Source organism: Zootermopsis nevadensis, unplaced genomic scaffold (assembly GCF_977971745.1).
Source record: "Zootermopsis nevadensis isolate Lab colony 2312 unplaced genomic scaffold, Znev_1.0 Znev_ptg000040l, whole genome shotgun sequence".
Lineage (NCBI taxonomy): Eukaryota > Metazoa > Arthropoda > Insecta > Blattodea > Termopsidae > Zootermopsis > Zootermopsis nevadensis.
This window is the reverse complement of record NW_028259172.1, coordinates 388,553-409,644: the sequence shown is the minus strand read 5'-3', so window position 1 is coordinate 409,644 and position 21,092 is coordinate 388,553. Positions and strand designations below refer to the sequence as shown.

Genomic DNA, 21,092 nt, shown 5'->3' with positions numbered 1-21,092 from the left:
TCCCCCAACTGCATAATCAAAACTTCCTGACAATAAAGTGTGCAAGTTTGTCAAAATTCTTCAATCTAGAAAACGTTTTTGACATAAATATGTCTATGCGGAAGTGTCATTCGGCAAAAAAGCGTAACGAAGATGTGTAACGAAGTTGTGTGAGATCCATATCAACAATGTATAAATATGGACCGACAACAATGGTCATCTTTTATATGAACTCCTGCGTGCATTGTTATGTTACCTAAGAAACTAATTGTTGTGTCATCTGTTTACTCGGCATTGTTGTGTTACATTACTGCCGTCAACAATCAGCTTTCGTTACTACGAAAAGAGCTGAGCTGTGAATTGCTTGTAGAAGTGCATCGTGGATTAGATAATTTTGTGCTGGTAAAAACGTTTTAGAATATCACAATACATATCTTATATAAGAATTATTACATTTCATTACATTACATTACAGAGACATATTTACGTCAGATTCTCCGGAACCGTGGTTCCACTGTCAACTTTTCCATGCTTATTTTAAATTTACCTTTTCATCCAGCAATAAAACATATAATCAGAAATAGACTAGTCAGAATCAAGTTAAAACTGACTACAGTGAATATTAAATTTTTCTGAAGAGTATATATATATATATATAGTGAAAAACAGTGTATACTCATCCTGAACTCTGAAGAACAAGAAATTGTCAGATGGTGGTATCATAGTTGTGCAAAGATTTCTGTTGGTAAGGTTTAATAAAACAGGTGTCCTTACTGGCAACAGATGACAAGATAAGACAAACCCCTGACAAGGAGTCATAATTCTTTTATATGACAATTTACTTAAAGTCGTCAAAGCAGCATACTTCTTATCACTCAAAGTTATGAAGAGTTTTCATTTGTTTGTGTGTAATTTAAAAGAATTCTGATTTCATCAATACATACAATTTTACATCTTTAACAAAACAAGCCATTCTGAAGCTGTTCTATAAACAGTAATAAATACATTTTACAGCACACTTTTATTCAATTATGGGGCCATAACTGTTATATGTGACAGTATGAACTATGCCCATTCTCTAGGGCTTGAGATGAAATGACATGTATAATTTTCAACTACTCTATTCAGCACCTGACGAAAATACCCAGTGTGTCTAAATGTTTAAACATAACAACATCAATATAGTACTCCCATAAAAATAAAGTGTTTATAATTCTAAAAGCATTACATGCATGTTATTCGCATCATGCAAAACTATAATACAAGTTACTGGCTTGTGTTGAACAGTAACAACTAACAAAAAGCTTCAACATGGCCAATAACCTGTGTTTTTCTGACATACTCATGCAGCAAGAGTTTTCGTACACTCTGTAGCTTGTTACAGGATGGCCAACAAAATATTATGAGGGAATACACATAAAATCAATGGTTATTTAAAATGTATCCCACACAAAATATTAACAAGATTTTGGACTTCCTATATAAACTATCAACTAATTTACTCGATTACCAAGAAATTTATTTTCCTTTTACTTTACTAAGATCATCTAAATATTCATATTTAGACAGTTCCAAAAAGAAGAAAATGAATTAAAATAAACACAGGGAATCCTATGGTTATTTTCTGTGGGAAAACAACTAAGTGGAGAAACAGAGATGCCACATCTGTACTAATAGATCTACAAATAATTTCAGTATTTCAAGTTTGGTACTTTGCCTATGTAAAACACTAAATATAAAGTACCAGTACATTTAAAACAAATATATATTATAATAATTAATTCTCATTTCTCTGTATATTCATCTTAATGTTATCCTCCCATCTTATTTTTTGATCTTACAAGTGAGTGTTTTCCAACTAGTTTTCCCACCAAAATCTAGTTATATTTAAGTATTAAATGTTATTTCAGCTCATACAAAATTGCCAAGAGAAGGTAGTTCTGGTAAACTGTCTGCACATAAAAATGACAAGTAATTTTATGTGTGAAGTGTGAAATTGCCAAATCATTTATATACACTGTGCAAGTTTGTGCTAGTAACACAGATTCAAAATGATACAGTTTCAGACTACTAAAGTGTGGTAGTTAATTCTCTTTTCTTTCATTCATTGCACAGTGTTTTCTTCTGTTTCTTATACAAACAATAATACAATGTTCTCAACCAGTAACATCTAGGTGAAATTTCAGATTCTCAATGCAGCAAGTATGAAGATGACTGTCTTCTGGGATGTTGTCCCATGAAGTCTGGTAGAAACTGACAAATGTTTCAGAGGCTCTTATTGCATCTGAAACATTAGTCAATTTCTACCATACTGCATGGTGTAACATCCCAGAAGACAGTCACCTTCAGTAACATCTATTTTCAAAATTATAATATACAATATCATCAAAGTTCCTGTTCAAGCAAATTATGTAAAGCATACATATATTATTCTGATTCCCATTCAACTTTCTGAAACTCTCAATAATCTCAGCACATGCTGTTACCACAAACCGCAAAACAGATTCACAAACATCTTATCAAACCAAACACTGGCCACCCCTAAACAGCAAAGATAGCACAGAGTAGATTCAAACACTTGTTATAGCGGTGTTAGTTATAAGAACATGATGAGAAACTCACTGTCTGAATTCTGACGAGTTGCTCACTGCCCTCTAGTGCATCCTTTGTGCATGAGCAAACAGTTCAAGAAGAGACAGAGAGAAGGGTGGGGTGGAGGTGGGGTGCATGGTCAAGAAAACAAAAGATAAACAACAATTACTCCATCACCAAATCAGACAATGTTCAAATTAGTATGTAAATGCTAGTGTTCCATGATGCAAAACATACTGGAACAGGAGTAGCATTTTAAATCCTGATAATCTACAAATACAATTTTATATTTCCTCAGGTAATAGCCATCAATGGCTGGCCATCAGATTTTTTAAATAGACAAATAGGATTATTTTATTTTTTGTAACGTGCACAATAACAGAAAAAGATGTAAACCTACATTTTATTGAATCTGATGCAATTTAAAAGTGACAGGAAATGTGGACAAACTTTTCAAAATACAAAATGATTCAAGCATTAGTATATCTAGAATATAAATAAGATTTGCAGTCACAGCTAAGAGTGTTGGAGGTGGGGGGGACAATGGTAGACTCTGATTAAATTTGGCAGTGAAAGGAATCATCAGGCAGATATATAATTGCAGGAAGTTGAAAATGGATATTCTTATATATGTGACAGTTACATTCTAAATAAATGAAAACAATAAACTCTCAAGATGTTTTCACTTCAGGTATAAATTACATAAAGAGTAGTGTTCCAGAACTTTCAGTTACCAATATTTATATGTTCATTACATGAGCAAATACAGCAGAGTGCAAAGGCTTCTTATTTTAAATGTATTCAAACTACAAAGCATAACCACCCAGCAAGCAATCATTTCAATATAAATAGGGCACTGTTCCCATATTAATGTTAAATCAAACTATCTTCATAGACAAGGAAATATATCAGTACTGTACATATTAATTGAACATTCAACCAAAACAGAAAGAAATATATGGTATGCTGATAAAATGCAGAGTTAGGAAAAGGACAGTAATGAAATAAAGGGGCAAATAAGTCTTCATGCTAAAGTGGACATAAATATTCAAGTTCTTTCTCTGAAGTCCCCAAGGCACTTACAATTGAAAGACAAACACTTGCAGCAAGACATTTAACATCTTATACAATTTGCCTATGTAGTTCCAAGTCCCACAATTAAGACGAATTATTCTGCAACTGACCAAAGAGTTCACTTTAAAAGGCATTACTTCTAGCATAATTTCCATTTCACATAGGTCAACACGCAATAAACATATTTATGCTGGTCCTACATGTAAAAAATATCTCTGATATCTATAGAATGCAGGACAAACAGGTATGGTGACTCTAATAAGCAGTTTCTTTCAAGTAAATTAAGTTATGATACCTATAATTTATTCTTAATCAAATTACAGGATTACTCTGTGCATACACAAAAATATCAAACCAGCAATGTACTGGAGATATTTCTAACACTAAATTTGCAATCTAAACAGCAATATTGTGCAAACAGCTCTACATTTGTTACACTTTTTAGATGCATTTCTGGTGTACTTAAAAGATAAGACAACTTCTATAACGGTTGTTCTGCTATTTTTGTTCATTTGCCAACAAATTATTACATGTAATTCCGTATTAGAGTCTTTAACTAGTTAATTTTTCAGGCTGTATTCCTTTTAATCCTAGTCATAACCACTCAAAGCAAACTAAAAAATGAAAAACCAACCTCTTTAGTCAGGCGCTCACGTTCATTATGGTCATGATCTCGTTCATGAATCTGCTCCTGCAGCTTGGCAATTTCCCGCAAGAAGTCATCTCTCTCCTGTTCTCGTTCAGCTGCCTGCTCCTCCAGGAAGAGGCGTGTGGCTCGCAGCTGCTTATCTGCAGCCTCAACCTGCACAAAACACAACACGTACAGAAATGTTGGACAGATTTGTGGCAGATGTGGGCAAAATGTTGACAATCCCTCCCAATGTCAACTAAAATAACAGCATGTAAGACAGCATAGTGAATATACTGATGGCAGTCTTCTGGGTTGTAATGCCACGTGGACTTGTATGAACATGCCAACATTTCAGAGGAAAAAACTGCCTTTAATATCAGAGGCCCATAACTAGCATGTGAGCCAGTGTTGTAACCCTTGATGATGCGGGTAGTGCTGCATAATATCAAAGCTAAAAGAAACATATATGCATTTTACTTTTGCCTCCCTTCAGAACCTCATGTTATTAATATTCAGTGATATGTCTGACAAAAGATTATTTCTTTCATGCCAGACCAACACCGACATATTCTCAGCTAAGCAGCCACACACAACAGCTGTAAATCCAAACAGCAAAACACAACATGCCACCTCACAAAGTGAAGATGTGTCAATATTATCTCCAAAATTATTTACCTCTTGACAGAAAACCTTGTGAATCTAGGGAGGAGTGTCTAATGAGACCTGGCAGAGAAACAAAGATACCAAAATGTACTCAAATTACTAATGATACTTCCCAATATTCTGTTATCCTTTCTCTAAACAATTTGTCAAATTGTGCTGACTAAAATAAAATCTGGGGTTGGTAGGAAGGTATAATCTCTTAAAAGATAAACCACAATGGCATTTCACATATATTCACAAAAAATGCTTCTGTCATTAGACAGACCACATCTACTAACTAACATTATTCACAGCAACAGTTCTTATTGGAAAAGTTAAAAAAGTACTTGCCTGTTGCTTTAAATCATCATGTTTCTTACGAGCTTCTTCTGACAGACGGTCACCTTCCTGGCACAATTCTTCGATCAGCTGGAGATGTGGGGACTTGTGATCACCAGCTGTCCTCTTACTTAGGACAGATCGAGCTACAAACATAATTTTTTTTCATTCTATAAAGGTTTGTAACAACTTGTTGATACACAACACAGTATAGTAATTGGAGAATTTTTTTTGGATTGCTGTCCACTGTCTGGACTGACATACAGCATTTCAAAAGCCAATTCACAATTTTAAAATATACGAAATCAGAACACGTCTTGCATTTGACAGTGTCTAAGGAACCAATTACTAAATCTTACAATCAATGGCATCTTAAAATTGAAGAAATATGATAATATCCTTCTTGTGCTGATATACATGTTTAACTAATTATGATATGGTTTTTAATTACAATGCTTGAGTACATTCACTTACAGATTCACTTAAGTTATAAATAACATCACACATAAGAGAAAATCAAAAAATAGTAATTTAATTCAAAGAAAAATATTTTAAACTTTTAAACTTGAAAGAATGCCTGTCTTCTTTTGCAGTTTATTTCATGATACATTTAGTAGCTCAGACAACATAGCACTGAATGACAGGACAGGTAATGAATAATTAATTGGAAGCAATGCTTCTATTCACAACTCTGAATTAACGTGAATGCTTTTTGTGCTAAATTGATCCTCTCGGGTATTGTAGCTAAAGATAAAAGCAAGATGTCACCCACCTTTATCTTGCAACTCAGCCATGTTGTGAAGCCTTCGTGTAAGACTAGGTTGAATGCTTTCACCAAATCCTTCTGTAACATCCTCCATCTTTCCAAGTTCAGATTCCAATTCTGTGACCCGCGTCCTTGCTGCTTTCAAATCTGACTCCAGGACTTCCTGCATAGTTTCCAGGCTTTTTAGATGATCCTGTAGGACAGCACGCTCTCTTTCCTTTCTCTGAGAATTTTCCAGCTGCATCATAAGCTCATCCTTTTCTTTTACCTCCATAGCCAGTTGGTTGGTCAGAATGTTCACCTTCTCCTCCAACAACATTACTGCATCTCGTGTAATTTGAACAGTTTTAGGCAAAGTGCCTGAGAGCCCAAGGACAGCAATTGCTTCAGCTTTCAATCTTTTCAAGCAGCTGTCAAGTTCTGATCGGAAATTCATGGACAGATCTTTGTTTCCCTCTATGCAATCTAACAAGTTGTCTTCATCAATAAGGCTGTTGATACTTGAAGCATCAGGAGCAAAATGAACCCTATGAGTTACATGGGCTGAACTGCTACTTTGTCTGATAGGTACAAGAGACTGATCAAGATGGTGTGATGCTATTGAGACCTCATCACAAGTGACTTGATCTTGTACCACTGATATGTCATTCTCTTGTGGGCTTGTTACAGTGGATTCTAATGAGAAGGTCTCTAAATTCTTAACGCTATTACTGCTACGTTTTGCTTCTGTGTTATTACCACATTCATTGTACATACTTTCAGTAACAGATGAAAATGCATGACCATTCACTTCAGATATGTTCTTTCTCAATTCCATGCTATTTTTAAATTCTTCTGGCTCAACCCTCAGCAATTCTCCAATAAGAGTACTATTCAGCTCATCTTCACAAACAGTAAAATATGCAACCAGTTCCCCCAACAAGCACCTCAAAGTGACAGTCATTTTCTTTAGATTATCTCTGTGAATAAATTATACATTGCAGTATGAATTATCAACAAAGTACAAATTTAGTTTATAATTAAAAAAAATAATGATAGTAGCAACCTGTAAACTGGTGAGAAGCATATGAAATACTATGACACATTTTTACAATCAAGTACAATAATACAGGTTTGAAAAAATGTGTTGAAGTTTATATGTGCCAGTACATACATTGTACTTTTAAATTTATGCAGCAAATTTCACATTAACTTAATATTTCTAACAATGGTATGTAGTCATAAGTACAAATATTAATTTTCTTGGACCCTTCCATCTTCTGGGTTCAGAACCGTTAAATTCAAAAAAATCTTACCATGCTAGACAATTAAAGAAAAATTGTTTATTACTGGGAATACATGTCCCACAAGCTACTAACATTTTAGGAAAGAAAATATTAAGTAACCTTAAAATGTTAAGAAAAGTATGGATTACAACGCACCATACCACACAATTGTGACAATTCTCAGTTCAATGCATAATAAGACTAATAAAAAGCATTACATAAACTAAACTACCTCAAAATAGACTAACCTATCTTCCTAACTTAATTTAGCAATACAAGCTACATGCATCTAACTGTTAATTTAACCCAATATGTTTTCCTTCATATTATACAAATATGTTTGTAAATAAATCAGTAATACCACATTATCAGCAATAAACACTATCTTATGAAGATATGACAACAAATAACTTCGACCAAACATACCTTTCCTTGATCAACTGCTCCAGATCTGCATGGAGGATCGAGATAACATTCTCAGTTCCCTGATCTGAGCTACCTTCCAGCTTAATTTGCATTGCAATCTTACACTTCTCCAACTGAAATATAACACATGATTAAAAGATAAATTTAGAAATGTATAGTCTCTAATTTATTAATGGTATTCACCTTAATATTTAAATCTCTAGTTGGGAAACAAGACATAGAAGGGAAAATAACATTAAAATGGATCACAAGGAAATAAGAAGTGGAATATGTCAACAGGATTCAATCATACCAGGAAAAGGTCTGGAGGGATCCTTCTGCAGTGGTATTGTTCACATAAGAGAACTTGTAAGTTCTCGGTAGAAAACTGCTGTCCTACACAGCAGTGAAAAGTTAATAAAATGTAATTCAGGTAATATAACAATGGATTCTTCTTGGACAATCAGCCATGTGAGAATGGAGTAATGGGATGACCAACTGTACATGAACTTGGTTAGGGCAGGGATGACTGACTGCCTGACTCTGACACTGACCCATTTACAAACGAGGAGACAGAGCTCTGATAGCCAGCTGTAGGTATAAATACACATGCAGTCATACCACTCACCACATAAACTCTGATTATGGTGGTAGAGACAGTCCCTGAAATGTCCGATTACAACGCCACCTTCACATGACTGATCACCCAAGACAGCTTCATTACACTGTCGCCATAACAGCTTCAAATCTTACATAAAGTAGTTCAGTATTATGTTAAATACTAAGTAAAAACTGTTTATTTATACAAGCAGCACTCAATAAAGATGAAGGACCAAAGAGGGGGGGGGGGAATCTCCATGCATTCTAAACTTCTGAAGAGATAGAGGTAAGAAGTCAGCCTCACATTCCAGTTACTTTAGCTCTGTGTGTAAAGTATGGGGGACAAATTTAATATGAGGCTAAGAAGGCAACACAGCCAATAAGAACCAATCAGAACATGATGGCAAAGAGAGAGTGCCTGCCCTGTCAGGAATCAAACCCTGGCTGTTCAGTCTGCAGCCATTCACTTTACTGCTAGAGCTATGTCACAAGCTAAAAGTCAACACAAAGTACAAGAAAGAGTTGATTCAATGGAAGTAATACAGGAGAATCACAGACAAAATTATCAGAAAACACACCTGAATGATCTGAAACTTCAACGACTGCAATTCCTGTACCATACTGTCTATGAAAGTGGTTTTGTTAGTAAAGTCGAATTCAACCTTCTGTGTTAGTAGTGCCATCTCCTGTTTTAAAAATTCATGTTACATAACAGTTATAGTGCACCAAGCTAAAACAACAGTGGATGCACAATTGCATGTAAGACCGTTTTTAAAAATAAGTTCACATTTCATTAACAGGTTAAAGAAAAGTACATATACGAATACAACAATGAAAAAATTGCTATAATTGTGATAGATGTAGCATCTTCACCACAGCTTTATATTGTCAAAAAATATAAAAATATATGTAAAAAAAATACAAGCAGTAAATAAGTACATGTGCAAACAATGAAACAATCTTTATGAAAAAATGTATGGAAAGGTCAGTGTGAACAAGTTTTTAAGAGATAAATGCACCACAGTAAGAATTCTGGAACACAATAATTCAGTACAAGCTCTGCCACATGTAAGTATAACAACATGCTGCAAACAATGGTATCTCACCTGTACCTCATGCTTTGTTGTTTCAGCAGCCATCTGTCCCTCCAGCACTGCAATGTCCTCACTGAACTTCTTTGTCAGAGACTGCAACTCTGTTTCATAATCAGCCTTTAATTGTGCCACTTCTTTAGCATGCTGTTCTTTCAGGATAACAATCTCTTGTTTATAATGAATTGCAAATTTCTCCTCAAGCTCAATTAATTCTTTTGGGCGAGGAGTATCCTTACAGTCATTTGACAGAAGGGCCTAAATAGGAACATGATACACAGTATTAATATGTCAATTTTAATTTCTTTCTGCTATTGGTTGCGCAAATTATCAAACCAAGCAAGCACAAATACAGCAACAGGACAAGCAAAAACATGTTCATTAAAAGCATACTTTAACCTTTTCCACGCTACAAAAGAGATTTATTGCTCAGAAGCACCAGCTACTTTTGCTCTGAATATCTTAATTGTTTGCTTATATCAATGATGCAATTTCATGCTACTTCAAACTGTTCTATATTTTCACAGATGTAAATACACAATCAAAGATATTAATTTCCAAAGCAAACTCATTATGGATATAATTGCCAAGCTACATAAAATACTGACCAAAAGTTCCAATGATCAGTGTTTTAATATTAAAAACAATAAAAAATTCTGCAATAAATGTTGAATACTAATAAAGCAATGTGAGAAAAAATTGAAGAACAAGTTCTAAAGTAATTACACACCAAAATTATCCAAGAGATGTTAATTCTGCACAGACATTAAAAACATTTTTCATCATTTACTTGGTATCTAAAGTATGTTAACTGAAATCTGATTTTAACTGTTAAAGCAGTAGCAGTGTACTGACTACTATGGATTATTATCCAAAGAGACAAGGAACATGCATGCAAAAAATTGGCAAAATTTGTCCAGTTGTTGATAAATGCAATGTTTTCCACTTATCCAATAAAAATTACACAGTATGAAAAAGATACTTAAAACTTCAATAATATGTAAATCTGAAGAATTCACTGATGGATGGAATAACACCCAGATTCCTGACCCTTCAGCTGTTAGAACTGCAATTATTGAAACAAGTGAGTCACAAAATATCAAATTATATAAAATGAATAGTCTCTAAGTATTTTTGTGCTATATTGAATTATAAAGATGAAAGAAAAGAATACATTTACTGAAGGTATAATGTACACCATAATGAAACACAGGGCTGATGCTAAGTGTTTCAGATCAAAGTTCACTTGAAACTATCTAAGGGGTGCTATCAGTTGTTGATACAAATAATCTCCAATACCATTACTCACTTCAATGTGTCATGAGACTCATAAAGTTAAAGACAAAGATGTAAATGTGTAGTGAGAAGAAGTGTAACTATCAAACTTGTGGTGTCAGAAGAAAATTTGCCATAAAATTTAGGGCCATGGTAAACCAGGACTATTTAATTAATACTCTGTATTTCAAGGAAAGAGAGTATTTTTAAATAAATATATGAACAAATTAAAACTTTTAAAGAAAACATAACAGGAAAAAGTTACATAATAATTTCCACTCTTTATTTCTATTTACATAAACACAAATATTGTGCACCTGCATGGAGAAATTTGAATGATGTTATGCAATATAAACGTGGCATAACAAAGGTCCATTCAACCATCAGAGGCAGAAGCATAATCCTAACTTTTCATCAGATTTGCATCTTATGTCACTTGTATGCAAACAAATAAATATATGAATATTTCACTGCAATCAAAGGAAGCATATTACATTTAAACTTGCATTTTAATAAATTCATATAATTATTTTTTTAGCCTGTAGGGTCTCAGAATGCTGGCACTGGGAGGGTTAAGAGCTGTCCACACCTGAAATCAGCTATGTAATTGCACCATGACCAACACCAAAAGAGAGAGACAACAGGAAGTACCTGTATTTGCTCTTCCAGAGATCTAGAAATGTCATGCTTTGCTTGTTCAACTTCATCATGCAGTCGTCTCTCACAGAGGGCTCTCACCTGGTCCAATTCACTTTCATGCATTTCCTTCATTTCTGCAATGGCGCTAGCAAACTTAGCATCCTACAGTGGCACACATATGGTCAAACAGTTAATCACTCTAGTGACACACATAACACATCAACCTAAGTCCCACCACACATGCATACCTATCAAATTTCAGTTCTGTCCAAAGGCTCTTCATTCATATAAACATAAACTGATTGTTCAGTATTTCAATGAATATCAAATAATAATTACATCGATTTCAAACATGAAAATTTAAACCAAATATTTACCTAGTTTAATTATGTACACATTTTACTTGCAAACAGGATTTTTATATTATGCAGTACCACACAGACTATTAAAATTTCTTGGGCTTTCACTTTGTATGTGATTACCAATATAGGTATGGGCTTAAGACTATGACCTATGACTTATGATTGCAACTGGAGCTCTTATTTTATAAACAGAATTGTGTAACATGATCAACATAATATAAGCAAATTAGTGAAAAATGACAAAACACATGAAGGAATGCTTGACGGATAATCAAATTATTGAAGGCACTGAAACATGAACTACAGTCAAAATGCCACCGTGCTACTGCAATCCAGCACAAAAGCAATACACGTTCTGTCAATTTAACTAACTCAGAATTTTGTCTCCCTGTAATATCACAAGAAATTATCAACAATCCCGGTTGTGTAGCTTTCAACTCAATTTTATAATGAATTAAAATTTGAACAGAAACGTTTTAATTCACAATTCACTATTTCTAAGCACAACTAGCTATAAAACATGTAATTTAAAAGTAAGTTATTAGATTAGTTATTCATCAAGAACATATATAAACAAATTAGCAATCATTATAACACAAAACACTAGGTACAGTGAACAAAATGTTATACACAGGCAACACATGAAAGGCATGAGTGAAAGACAGAGGACTACGTGAGTTGTATACAGAGTGCAAGATGTTCACTTTTTTAAATACCACTTGATAAGAATCACTACAAATGTATGTGACAAAATTATGTTCCATAAAATGTCTGAATGTGGCACTTGAAACCATGCTGTTCTTAATCTTATATATTTAAAAATTCAATAATTATTTGCAACAACTGGGTTGACATTGCTATTTATCTTCCAGCATTCTGTAAAACATTTGTAACTACACATTCTACAAATTTAAAATGGGTAGGAACTAAAAATCTTTCTGGCACAAAGAAAAGCTCACATTACATAATCTAATATTTATTCTAATTCTTTTATATTACTTTATGACAGCAACAGCAACAACTAAACTCAATACCCTGTCGTCACATTCCAGATTGTCCTCAGTTATATCATCTTCACTGGCCACAGAAACCTGATTTGAAGAACAAACTATTTTTAATAAAGATTCAAAAGCTGTACCTTATCTTTGATTTTATATTGTAAGTGCTGAATAGTGTGCAGTGTTGTCATTTCTCTGGCAGCTGCGGAGTCTAAGTCTGCAGTGCCATAAGTTTCATCTGCAGACACTGCTGATGTTGCTACATTCATCACTTGAACACGACATGTATTCTTCTCTTGTATGAACCTTGCAATTTCCTCTTGTAAAGCTCCAATCTCTTGTTTATGTTTATCTTTCAGCTGCTGAATTTGAACTTCCCATAATCTTTGACATTCTTCCTGAACTGCTTGAATAGATGCTTCATGTTGTATTTTCAATGCTTGAACATCCTGTTGATGTTGCCTTACAAAATCTGACATCATTTCCTTCTGATTTGTCATAAATTTATCCTGAAAATTATAATATTTCTTTCATTAACATGTATCGGTCCTATCAAAAATAAATGGTTTGTGTGTTATTTAATTATGCTGAAGCAACTGCATGGTTATATGGTTCTAAAGGTTTGTATTTTCTTTTAACCTTTTCAACTCTCCAAATAACAAAGACATAATGTTTTGAAGGCTGGGTTTTTCTCAAACTTCAGGTAGAAAGATAAGAGCCAAGAAAAGTTCCACTGGATAAAGCTACAGAGCCTTATGATAAGAACTAGCTTTATCAGTTTATCAAATGAGCCCCGCAGAGAAAGCATCTCTTCCTTTTACCAGAACAACAGACAGTGTCCAGGTTTAAAACACTCTCTCAAACTTTCCAACAGTTTTTAGCTATCTCTCAAACAATCACTACAGTCCTCTCTATGGTTTGAACAGTCCAATGGAATTATAATGTATGAATGCTATAAATTATTGCAACAAAGTGGGTTCATTCTGTTATAAAGTTTCAACCCAGTCTGAAATGAAGTAAATTAAAAAACATCTATCATATAGAATTTACATCTGATGTATGGGAAAATTTTGTTTTGCACAGGAGTGAAGGTTAAACAAACCTGTTCTTCTTCTGCACTTTTCTTCAATATAGCTGTAAGTTCATCAAATTGTTCTGTCATTAATTTTCTTTCAGCTTCAATAGTTGCCTCCAGTTCTTTGGCATACTTCTCTTGCATATGACTTCTCAATTCAGTTAACTTATTCTTGTACTCTTCCTCACATTGTTGTTTTACATCCATTTGAACTTTCTGTACCACATTAACCTAAATAAGAAGCCATCAACAATCTCATAATAATAAAACACACAAAACAGTAAAGAAATAAGAAGAAGAAGAAAAGGGCAGACAACAGATCCCCAATTTATACATTTTTATTATTACATATTCTTTTAATGAAGGGCAATTTTTAAAACAATAGACAAAACTTTTGTTATCAGTTGAATACAAATAAAATGCTGTTAATTTAATTTGGAATTAAAAAATGTTACTGTAGTAATTCCTCATTTAATTTCTTATTACCACAGAACTATAAGAATCACATAAGGACCTTTGATAAGTAAAAGTAAATGTGCAATCTTGGTAACTCAGCCAGCAAAATAGTGCATTTCATACTTTCATATGCGCATGCACACACACACACACACACCATAGTAAAATCACTGCTGGTGGCTACGTGTATTCTCTTTTGTTCATCAAATATCCTACTTTGAAGCTTTATAACGAAATTAACTACAACCACAGGAGCACAATCATGTGTGTTATCATAACTTAACCTCACCTTTTGAAGAATCACATCAGTATTTGTTCTTCCGATTTTATCAACATGATCAGCAATTGAATCCTCAAGTTTCTGAATATGTTTAACATGTTTATTCAAAAGTTCAGACTGCATGGCTGCAACATGGTCTTCTTCCTCTTGTTTCATGTTGTATGTGAGACTTTCTATCTGCCTTTTTAACTCTTTTTCAAACATGTCCTTCATTCTTCCCAGTTCCTTTCTGTGCTCATCTGCCATTTCTTTCTGAACTTTTTGTATTTCATTTGTGCATTCTAGATGGACATTACTCAACTCCTTGGCAGACTCCAACTGTAACTTTTCTTTCAGATTCTGGATCTCTTTTGCATGTTTTAATTCTATATTCTGGATTTCTGTTTTATGAGTATTAGATAAATCCCTTACTAGGTCTTCTACCTTTGACTCATACTCCTCCCTCAACACTTCCATCTCATTCTGGTACTTAACTTCCATTTCCAGCTTGACTGACTCCAACTGATCTCGATATTCAACAAGACGTTTTTCAAAGTCTATTCGATAATGTTCTTCCAAATCCCTAGAAATATTTAAAATAATAAATTATATAAATTGAAAATCTGATAATTATTCATAACACCTGCCTACCTGGGCAGAAGATTCCATATTTTCTATCCTGTACCTGTAGCTACACTTTAAAACAAAATGTCTACATGTCTACTTTATTTACTTCTAATTTATTAATGACACTTTCAGCATCTCAGACTATACAGCATTAAATAAATACTGAATAATGAATTGGAAAGGGCATTGAAGGAAGTGGTCATGACCTAATTAAAGGCACTGTACCAGAATTTGCCTGGAGGGACTGAGGAAAACCACAAAAAACCTCAATCAGTATAAGTGATGTCCAAGCTGAGATTTGAACCTGGAACATCTTGAATATGAAGTAGGAGTGCTAACGACATGACCATGATGTTCGGTAACAAAATGCCACAAATTAAAAAATGTCAGTAATTTCCTATGACCTTTGATTTCAGCATTATTAGGGATGTGCAGACAGTTCAAAAATTGAAAACTTTGCTAACTATGTCAGTGTAGTGGTGACTGATACAATTTAAATAAAAAGTATGAGAAATAACATCTAATGTCAAAGCTAACCTGTACATGTGAAAACATTCAATTCTGGCTGAGAGTATTAAACTTTACAGATAAAAATTTTAAATCTCAGGAAATGTTAACTGCCACTTACAATGATCCACATTTGAAATCAAGTAGGATACTTTAACCTGATCACATCTACCACTTCACTTAACGGCCAGAAATAATTTCTAAAACTTTTTGAAATAATTTCAAAATCAGTGATTCAGATTCAGTGAGAAAGAAATTTTAATTCATATACACTTGTTTGACACAATGAGTCATTTTGAGAAAACTGCTATAAATGTCTAAAATACCATGACACATGGACTTCCTCTAACAGTTCACTGTTATTCAGCTGGCCAAGAACTCCCCTACTGATACGTAATCATTATGCTGCACAAATAAATAAATGAAGTCTTACTTGAAACTTGGCTCCACACTGTAAGAGTCACAGATGTATGTGAGAGCTGTCAGACGCTGACCGTGATCTCCCCCAGTATAGTACATGTCAGACACAAGTTCTTCATTTTCCAAGCCTGAGCTACTCCCAGAAAGTTTCCGGCTATGCTGACTAAACACTTCCTCCGAATAACTGAAACACAAATCAGTGTTAGCATATCTTGTGGTATGATGAAACAGACATCTGGAAACAAAAACACGTGCCAGGCAGGGTTTTTAAACTATTCTAAGGTTTCTGCTGGCATCAAACTAGGATATAATCAATCAGTTGCAGTACAATTTTAGAAACTATTACAGGACTTCGCGGGAACAACTAGAAAGAATGGAAGATTCATGTATTCCAAACACATTTCATAAACATCAACATCATACTTTAAATATTTTAGGTTAAAATCTTAAAATTATAGCTGAAACAATAACAGAGTAAGGCTAATCCAGGAAGATGATACAAAATAAATGTTATCAAAAAAAGAGCAGAAAAACTATCAGTAGCATAAGAAGTTTGTTAAGATTAAAACAAATAAAGTTTGTTGCCACCAGCATGTATGCTACACATGGATGACAGATTCCTTTGACAGCTAAATATATGACCACTGGGAAGACCAAGGATGAAATTGAGAAATCTGGGGATAAGGAAAGAGTGAACACAGATACAAAAAGAATGCTCACAGAAGGAGAGAGAAGAATGTTGGGAAGTTTATCATAAGACAACCTAACCTAACTAAAATATCAATGCATAATGACAATGATGGTATTAAAAAGTTAGGTTAAATGGTCTGTCTGGAAACATAAATAAATAAAATGCAATCAAATTATAGTCATCATTAAAGCCTACCACAAAGATTAGTACAACAGAGAACAAATGCCTGTTAATAAAATTCTATTCAATAGTGTATATTTATAATGAAGAAGCAGAAATATATAAAAATAATCACCAGTTGAAAATTGCATGTGTTAAGTGTATAGCTGAATGCAGTACTTTATTATGATTCAATTAAATGGGGAAAGTGAGAAAAGACAATCTCAGCCACAGATGATGATAGTATTAGTTCATTTTTAATTCATAAAATTTAAAAAGCATGTTGTTTAGCAACTTTCATGTAAATACCACTTGGGAGACACAAGTGCAGTTAAATCAACATAAAAATGGACCTTAGGGACATGGGTCACAAGGTAGTAAATTGACTGAAATGGCTCTCAGGATAAGGTGCAGCTGTGGACTGTTATGTTGAAAGGGACAAACCTTGCAAGTTCTGTAATAGGGAATGTCTTAATCACTTGAATATCTACTGATATCCAAAGTTTTCCCTTTTCCATCAGTTAGTTAGTTAGTTAGTTAGGTACTTCATTCAATTAGCTGACTGGTTAGTTACAAAGTAACATTCCTTTACAGAACCTCCTAGACAAGTGGTTCTCAAATATGGCTGTCTTCTGGGTTGTAGTGCCACATTGCTTTGTACAAGATTTCCCTGATAATGGAGGCAGCAAGGATCTCTGAAATGCTGGTAAACTTCTACCAGACTACACAACACTATAACCCAGAAGACAGCCATCTTCATACTCACCACCATGATAACCTCAAATCCTAGCAAGTATAATTCTATATCAAATTTCAACTTTCCATTTCTTTGTGTGTACTTGATTCTAATAAATAATAATGCAAATGCAGACTGTAATATTGATGAAGTCAAATTACACAGAAAAGGAATGCTTTTATTAGAGTATTCAATATAAAACATTACCAATGTGCCTAACATGTGAGTATTTTGTGTAGAAGAGGGTGTTTCATATGCTACAATAAACTTGAGGACAAATGGATTTTATGGAAGAACAAGAAAATTAGTTCCCCTATTTCACAAACAAAATATAACAATGGGAATATACAATGATTATTAATCAAAAAAGGGAATCATAATAGTTTTTTATGTACTTAACTTGCACATACTGAACAAAAGAGAAAACAGTAAATTTAAATAGGTACATTAGAGCTAGGTCTTATCAATACATTTAAAAATCAAAATATTCATTCCTAAGAACACACATAAAAATGCAACAAAAATGCATACTTTTACACATACTTCAAAATGCACCAACAATACAAACTACCATGTCTGACAATCAGACATAAAAATAACAGGCACGAACTTACTGTTTCTCAACATCGGCACATTTCTGTTCAAAGTACTGACGTAGTTCTTCCATTTCCTTGGCATGTTTAGCCTCCATTTCCTGACGCAATTCTGTGAGGCCAGAAATGCTGCCACATTTCACATTTGCTATGAGATCACGCAACTTTGCCACTTCGACACTGTGCTCATGGGATAGCAAGTCCACAGCCAGTCTACATGTAGTGAGAGGTGCAAATATCAAACTACTTCATGTAATATCAGATGGTCTAATGCAAAACAAAACCATATTCTGTATTCATACACTATTGTACTTACTTACACAATCCATGCATTTATCATGGCAGTTTTCAATATGTTCCAATGTGGCTATGTGCTATTTCATAACACCAAAACTATTTGACTTCATTACCTGAATTCATTCAATGTTGAATAATGAAGCAAATTATACAATTCTGGTCCATAGGATATTTAACAATGCTAACATTATTTAGCATCAAAAGATATTATTACGATTATACATGATGAACTGAAAAGGACCAAGGCTAACATCAAATAATAAGTAAAAAGTTTGCCTGGAACAACTAAGTAAAATCAATAAATAATTTCAGCCCATTCAATCAATGCCGTCTGAGATACAAATCCCCTGAATTTAAGTCACACAAAATACTATGCTTTCAAGCTGCTTGGTACAGGAAGAATTTACTCAGCTGGCTCATTATGGTAAATACTCTTTCTCTCTGTCATATTTTCATTTCTTAAGGAATGACTATGATTGGTCAATGTACTAAAAATATCCACTGTCATCTAAGTCAATGTCATAGGGTCTTTATAGAAAAACTGATAGTTATTAAACTGATAAAAAAAATCCCTGTTTTTGTGGAACCAAAAGACTCATTACAGCATTCACAAATGCCTGTCACTGGACCATATCTGAAGTCAGTCAAACCTAATCCACACCTGTACATTCTGTTCACCTCATCAATTTTAATATTATCCCCAATCTATGCTTAGGTCTCCAATACTGATACCCAGCCACCATCCTGTTCAAAACACTATTTGGAAATTCTGACTTACATACAGCATATTACATATTTTACCTTCAGAAAGTATTGAAGTAATGACAATTTTCATAAAAGTATTGAAATTTCAGCCAACCCAAAATGAAATGGTTAAAAAGTAAATAATCATAGTTTTGTTTTGTTATGACTTTAAACACAAATTAGATTCTGGTTCTGAAATTATTTATTATAAAGTAATAATCAGCAACAGTATGATCTGAAGCTTTCACAGAAACTAACATTAATAAAATCTTTCTGGGCTATCAGCTGAATCAATTTGTTAAAAACTGACATTCCCCATCATCAGGATATGATGTCATCAAATCCTGAAATAATAATAGTACTTTTCACTGTCGATTACAATACAAAGTACCATTAATTCTATAACACACAACAGGTTGCTTTCCTATCATTTAAATCCTGAAATATCAATTTTTTATGAACTGATACAGCTCACAGCCCGGATGATGTTATTAATCAGCAGTTGCATATAGAAAACAAGATATGAAAAATCAGTTTTAAAAAAAGTAACTGCTACTGTGAAATTTTATGCTGACTGGTGTATATGCATTTCACAGTGCTTCTATTGCCTATCTTTTCTTTCACAGTACAAGCATGATAGCTAAGGCAAGAATTGTGCAAATAAATATGGCAGTTCTTCATGCCAGCATAAAACATTACAAAAATAAATATATATACAAACAGCAATGCATGAAGCTGTAGTTATAAATCATGCTATACAGCAGCACAGAAGCTTTGAATATGCAAAAGCAAAATTAAAGGTAAAGCTGCCACAGATAAAATAAGCAAAACATACTAAAAAACATTACTTCCTTTCTCTGCTGCAAAAGTATGCAAGATGTTCATTCACATTAGAGACCTACTTGTGTTTGTCTTGGAGCTCTTCCTTCTCTGCAGTCAATTTGCTTATCTGATCTTGTAGACTTGCTATTGTTGTTCCTTCTTGGACAGTTCTTTTCATGTGTTCAACTTTCTCTACAAGCTTGGAATGTTCAGCATCTAACTGAGTTTGCAGACTATGCAATGCTCCCATGTGACGCTTTGCCACTTCTGTGTGTAAAACTGCTTACAGAGAAACAAGATGCAAATACAAGTGACAAACTGATTCCTAGGCTATTCAATGATACAATTTCAACTGCACAGCATCAAATAAAATGGAGGCATAGTCATAAACAGACAGTAGGTAACAATTTATTTGTTGGAGTAACTGTGGTCTATTTCAAGGCAAGCTATTATCTTAACAACCACACAAAGAAACAGGGAAATCATAAAAACATGTCAGGAGTCAGCTACCTAGCCAAGATTTTAACAGGGTAACCCACAAACCTTTAATAATATATGACCCATTCAAAGATAAATAAATACTAAAATCTGAGGGATATGTAATATCACAAAGAATTTATTTTAAAAATGCTGCACCCTCTTGTCTTTTAAACAAATTAGATTTGAATGCAGGTCTAAGTTGACTCCAGGCACTACACAGCTTCAGTTAGTTACTTTATTTTGCTGTAAGATGAGAATCTATTAACAAAAAATAAATACACAGTCAAAATATGTCTACAGCAAATGAAGAGTTACTGACAAATAGCAAGCAGTAAAATTTATAATTTCTGACATAAATCACTAATGATGGACAAATGCATCTTTCATCAACACAGCAGATTCTAAACAATCATTAGTTGAATTATAATTTATTAAAATATATGTGTTCTTCGCTCTGTCGACTGGACTCGGCACAAAACTAGTTCTCCAGTTACCTGGGCATCAGTGTGTTCAGGTACAGTAACAACTAAGTAATCAAGCATTAAACATTTATGAGCAAAAAAACACA

General features: G+C 33.7%; 1 protein-coding gene across 16 annotated transcripts in view; it reads right to left on the bottom strand.

The window, feature by feature from the left end:
- LOC147871747 (uncharacterized) overlaps positions 1–21,092 on the bottom strand; it is a 49,696-nt gene that overhangs the window by 16,205 nt on the left and 12,399 nt on the right. For 10 of the 16 annotated variants that reach the window (XM_087360181.1, XM_087360180.1, XM_087360171.1 and 7 more), the window contains 14 exons: positions 20,125–20,323; positions 18,203–18,394; positions 16,016–16,186; positions 14,479–15,031; positions 13,761–13,964; positions 12,799–13,167; positions 11,311–11,460; positions 9,400–9,642; positions 8,872–8,979; positions 7,715–7,827; positions 6,030–6,982; positions 5,270–5,403; positions 4,280–4,447; positions 2,602–2,643 (listed from right to left, as the gene is read on the bottom strand). In XM_087360181.1, coding sequence (XP_087216307.1) covers positions 2,602–2,643; positions 4,280–4,447; positions 5,270–5,403; positions 6,030–6,982; positions 7,715–7,827; positions 8,872–8,979; positions 9,400–9,642; positions 11,311–11,460; positions 12,799–13,167; positions 13,761–13,964; positions 14,479–15,031; positions 16,016–16,186; positions 18,203–18,394; positions 20,125–20,323 — 3,599 coding nt within the window. The remainder of the gene's footprint in view (positions 1–2,601; positions 2,644–4,279; positions 4,448–5,269; positions 5,404–6,029; positions 6,983–7,714; positions 7,828–8,871; positions 8,980–9,399; positions 9,643–11,310; positions 11,461–12,798; positions 13,168–13,760; positions 13,965–14,478; positions 15,032–16,015; positions 16,187–18,202; positions 18,395–20,124; positions 20,324–21,092) is intronic. The other 6 variants (XM_087360172.1, XM_087360173.1, XM_087360174.1 and 3 more) reach the window with 6 other exon arrangements.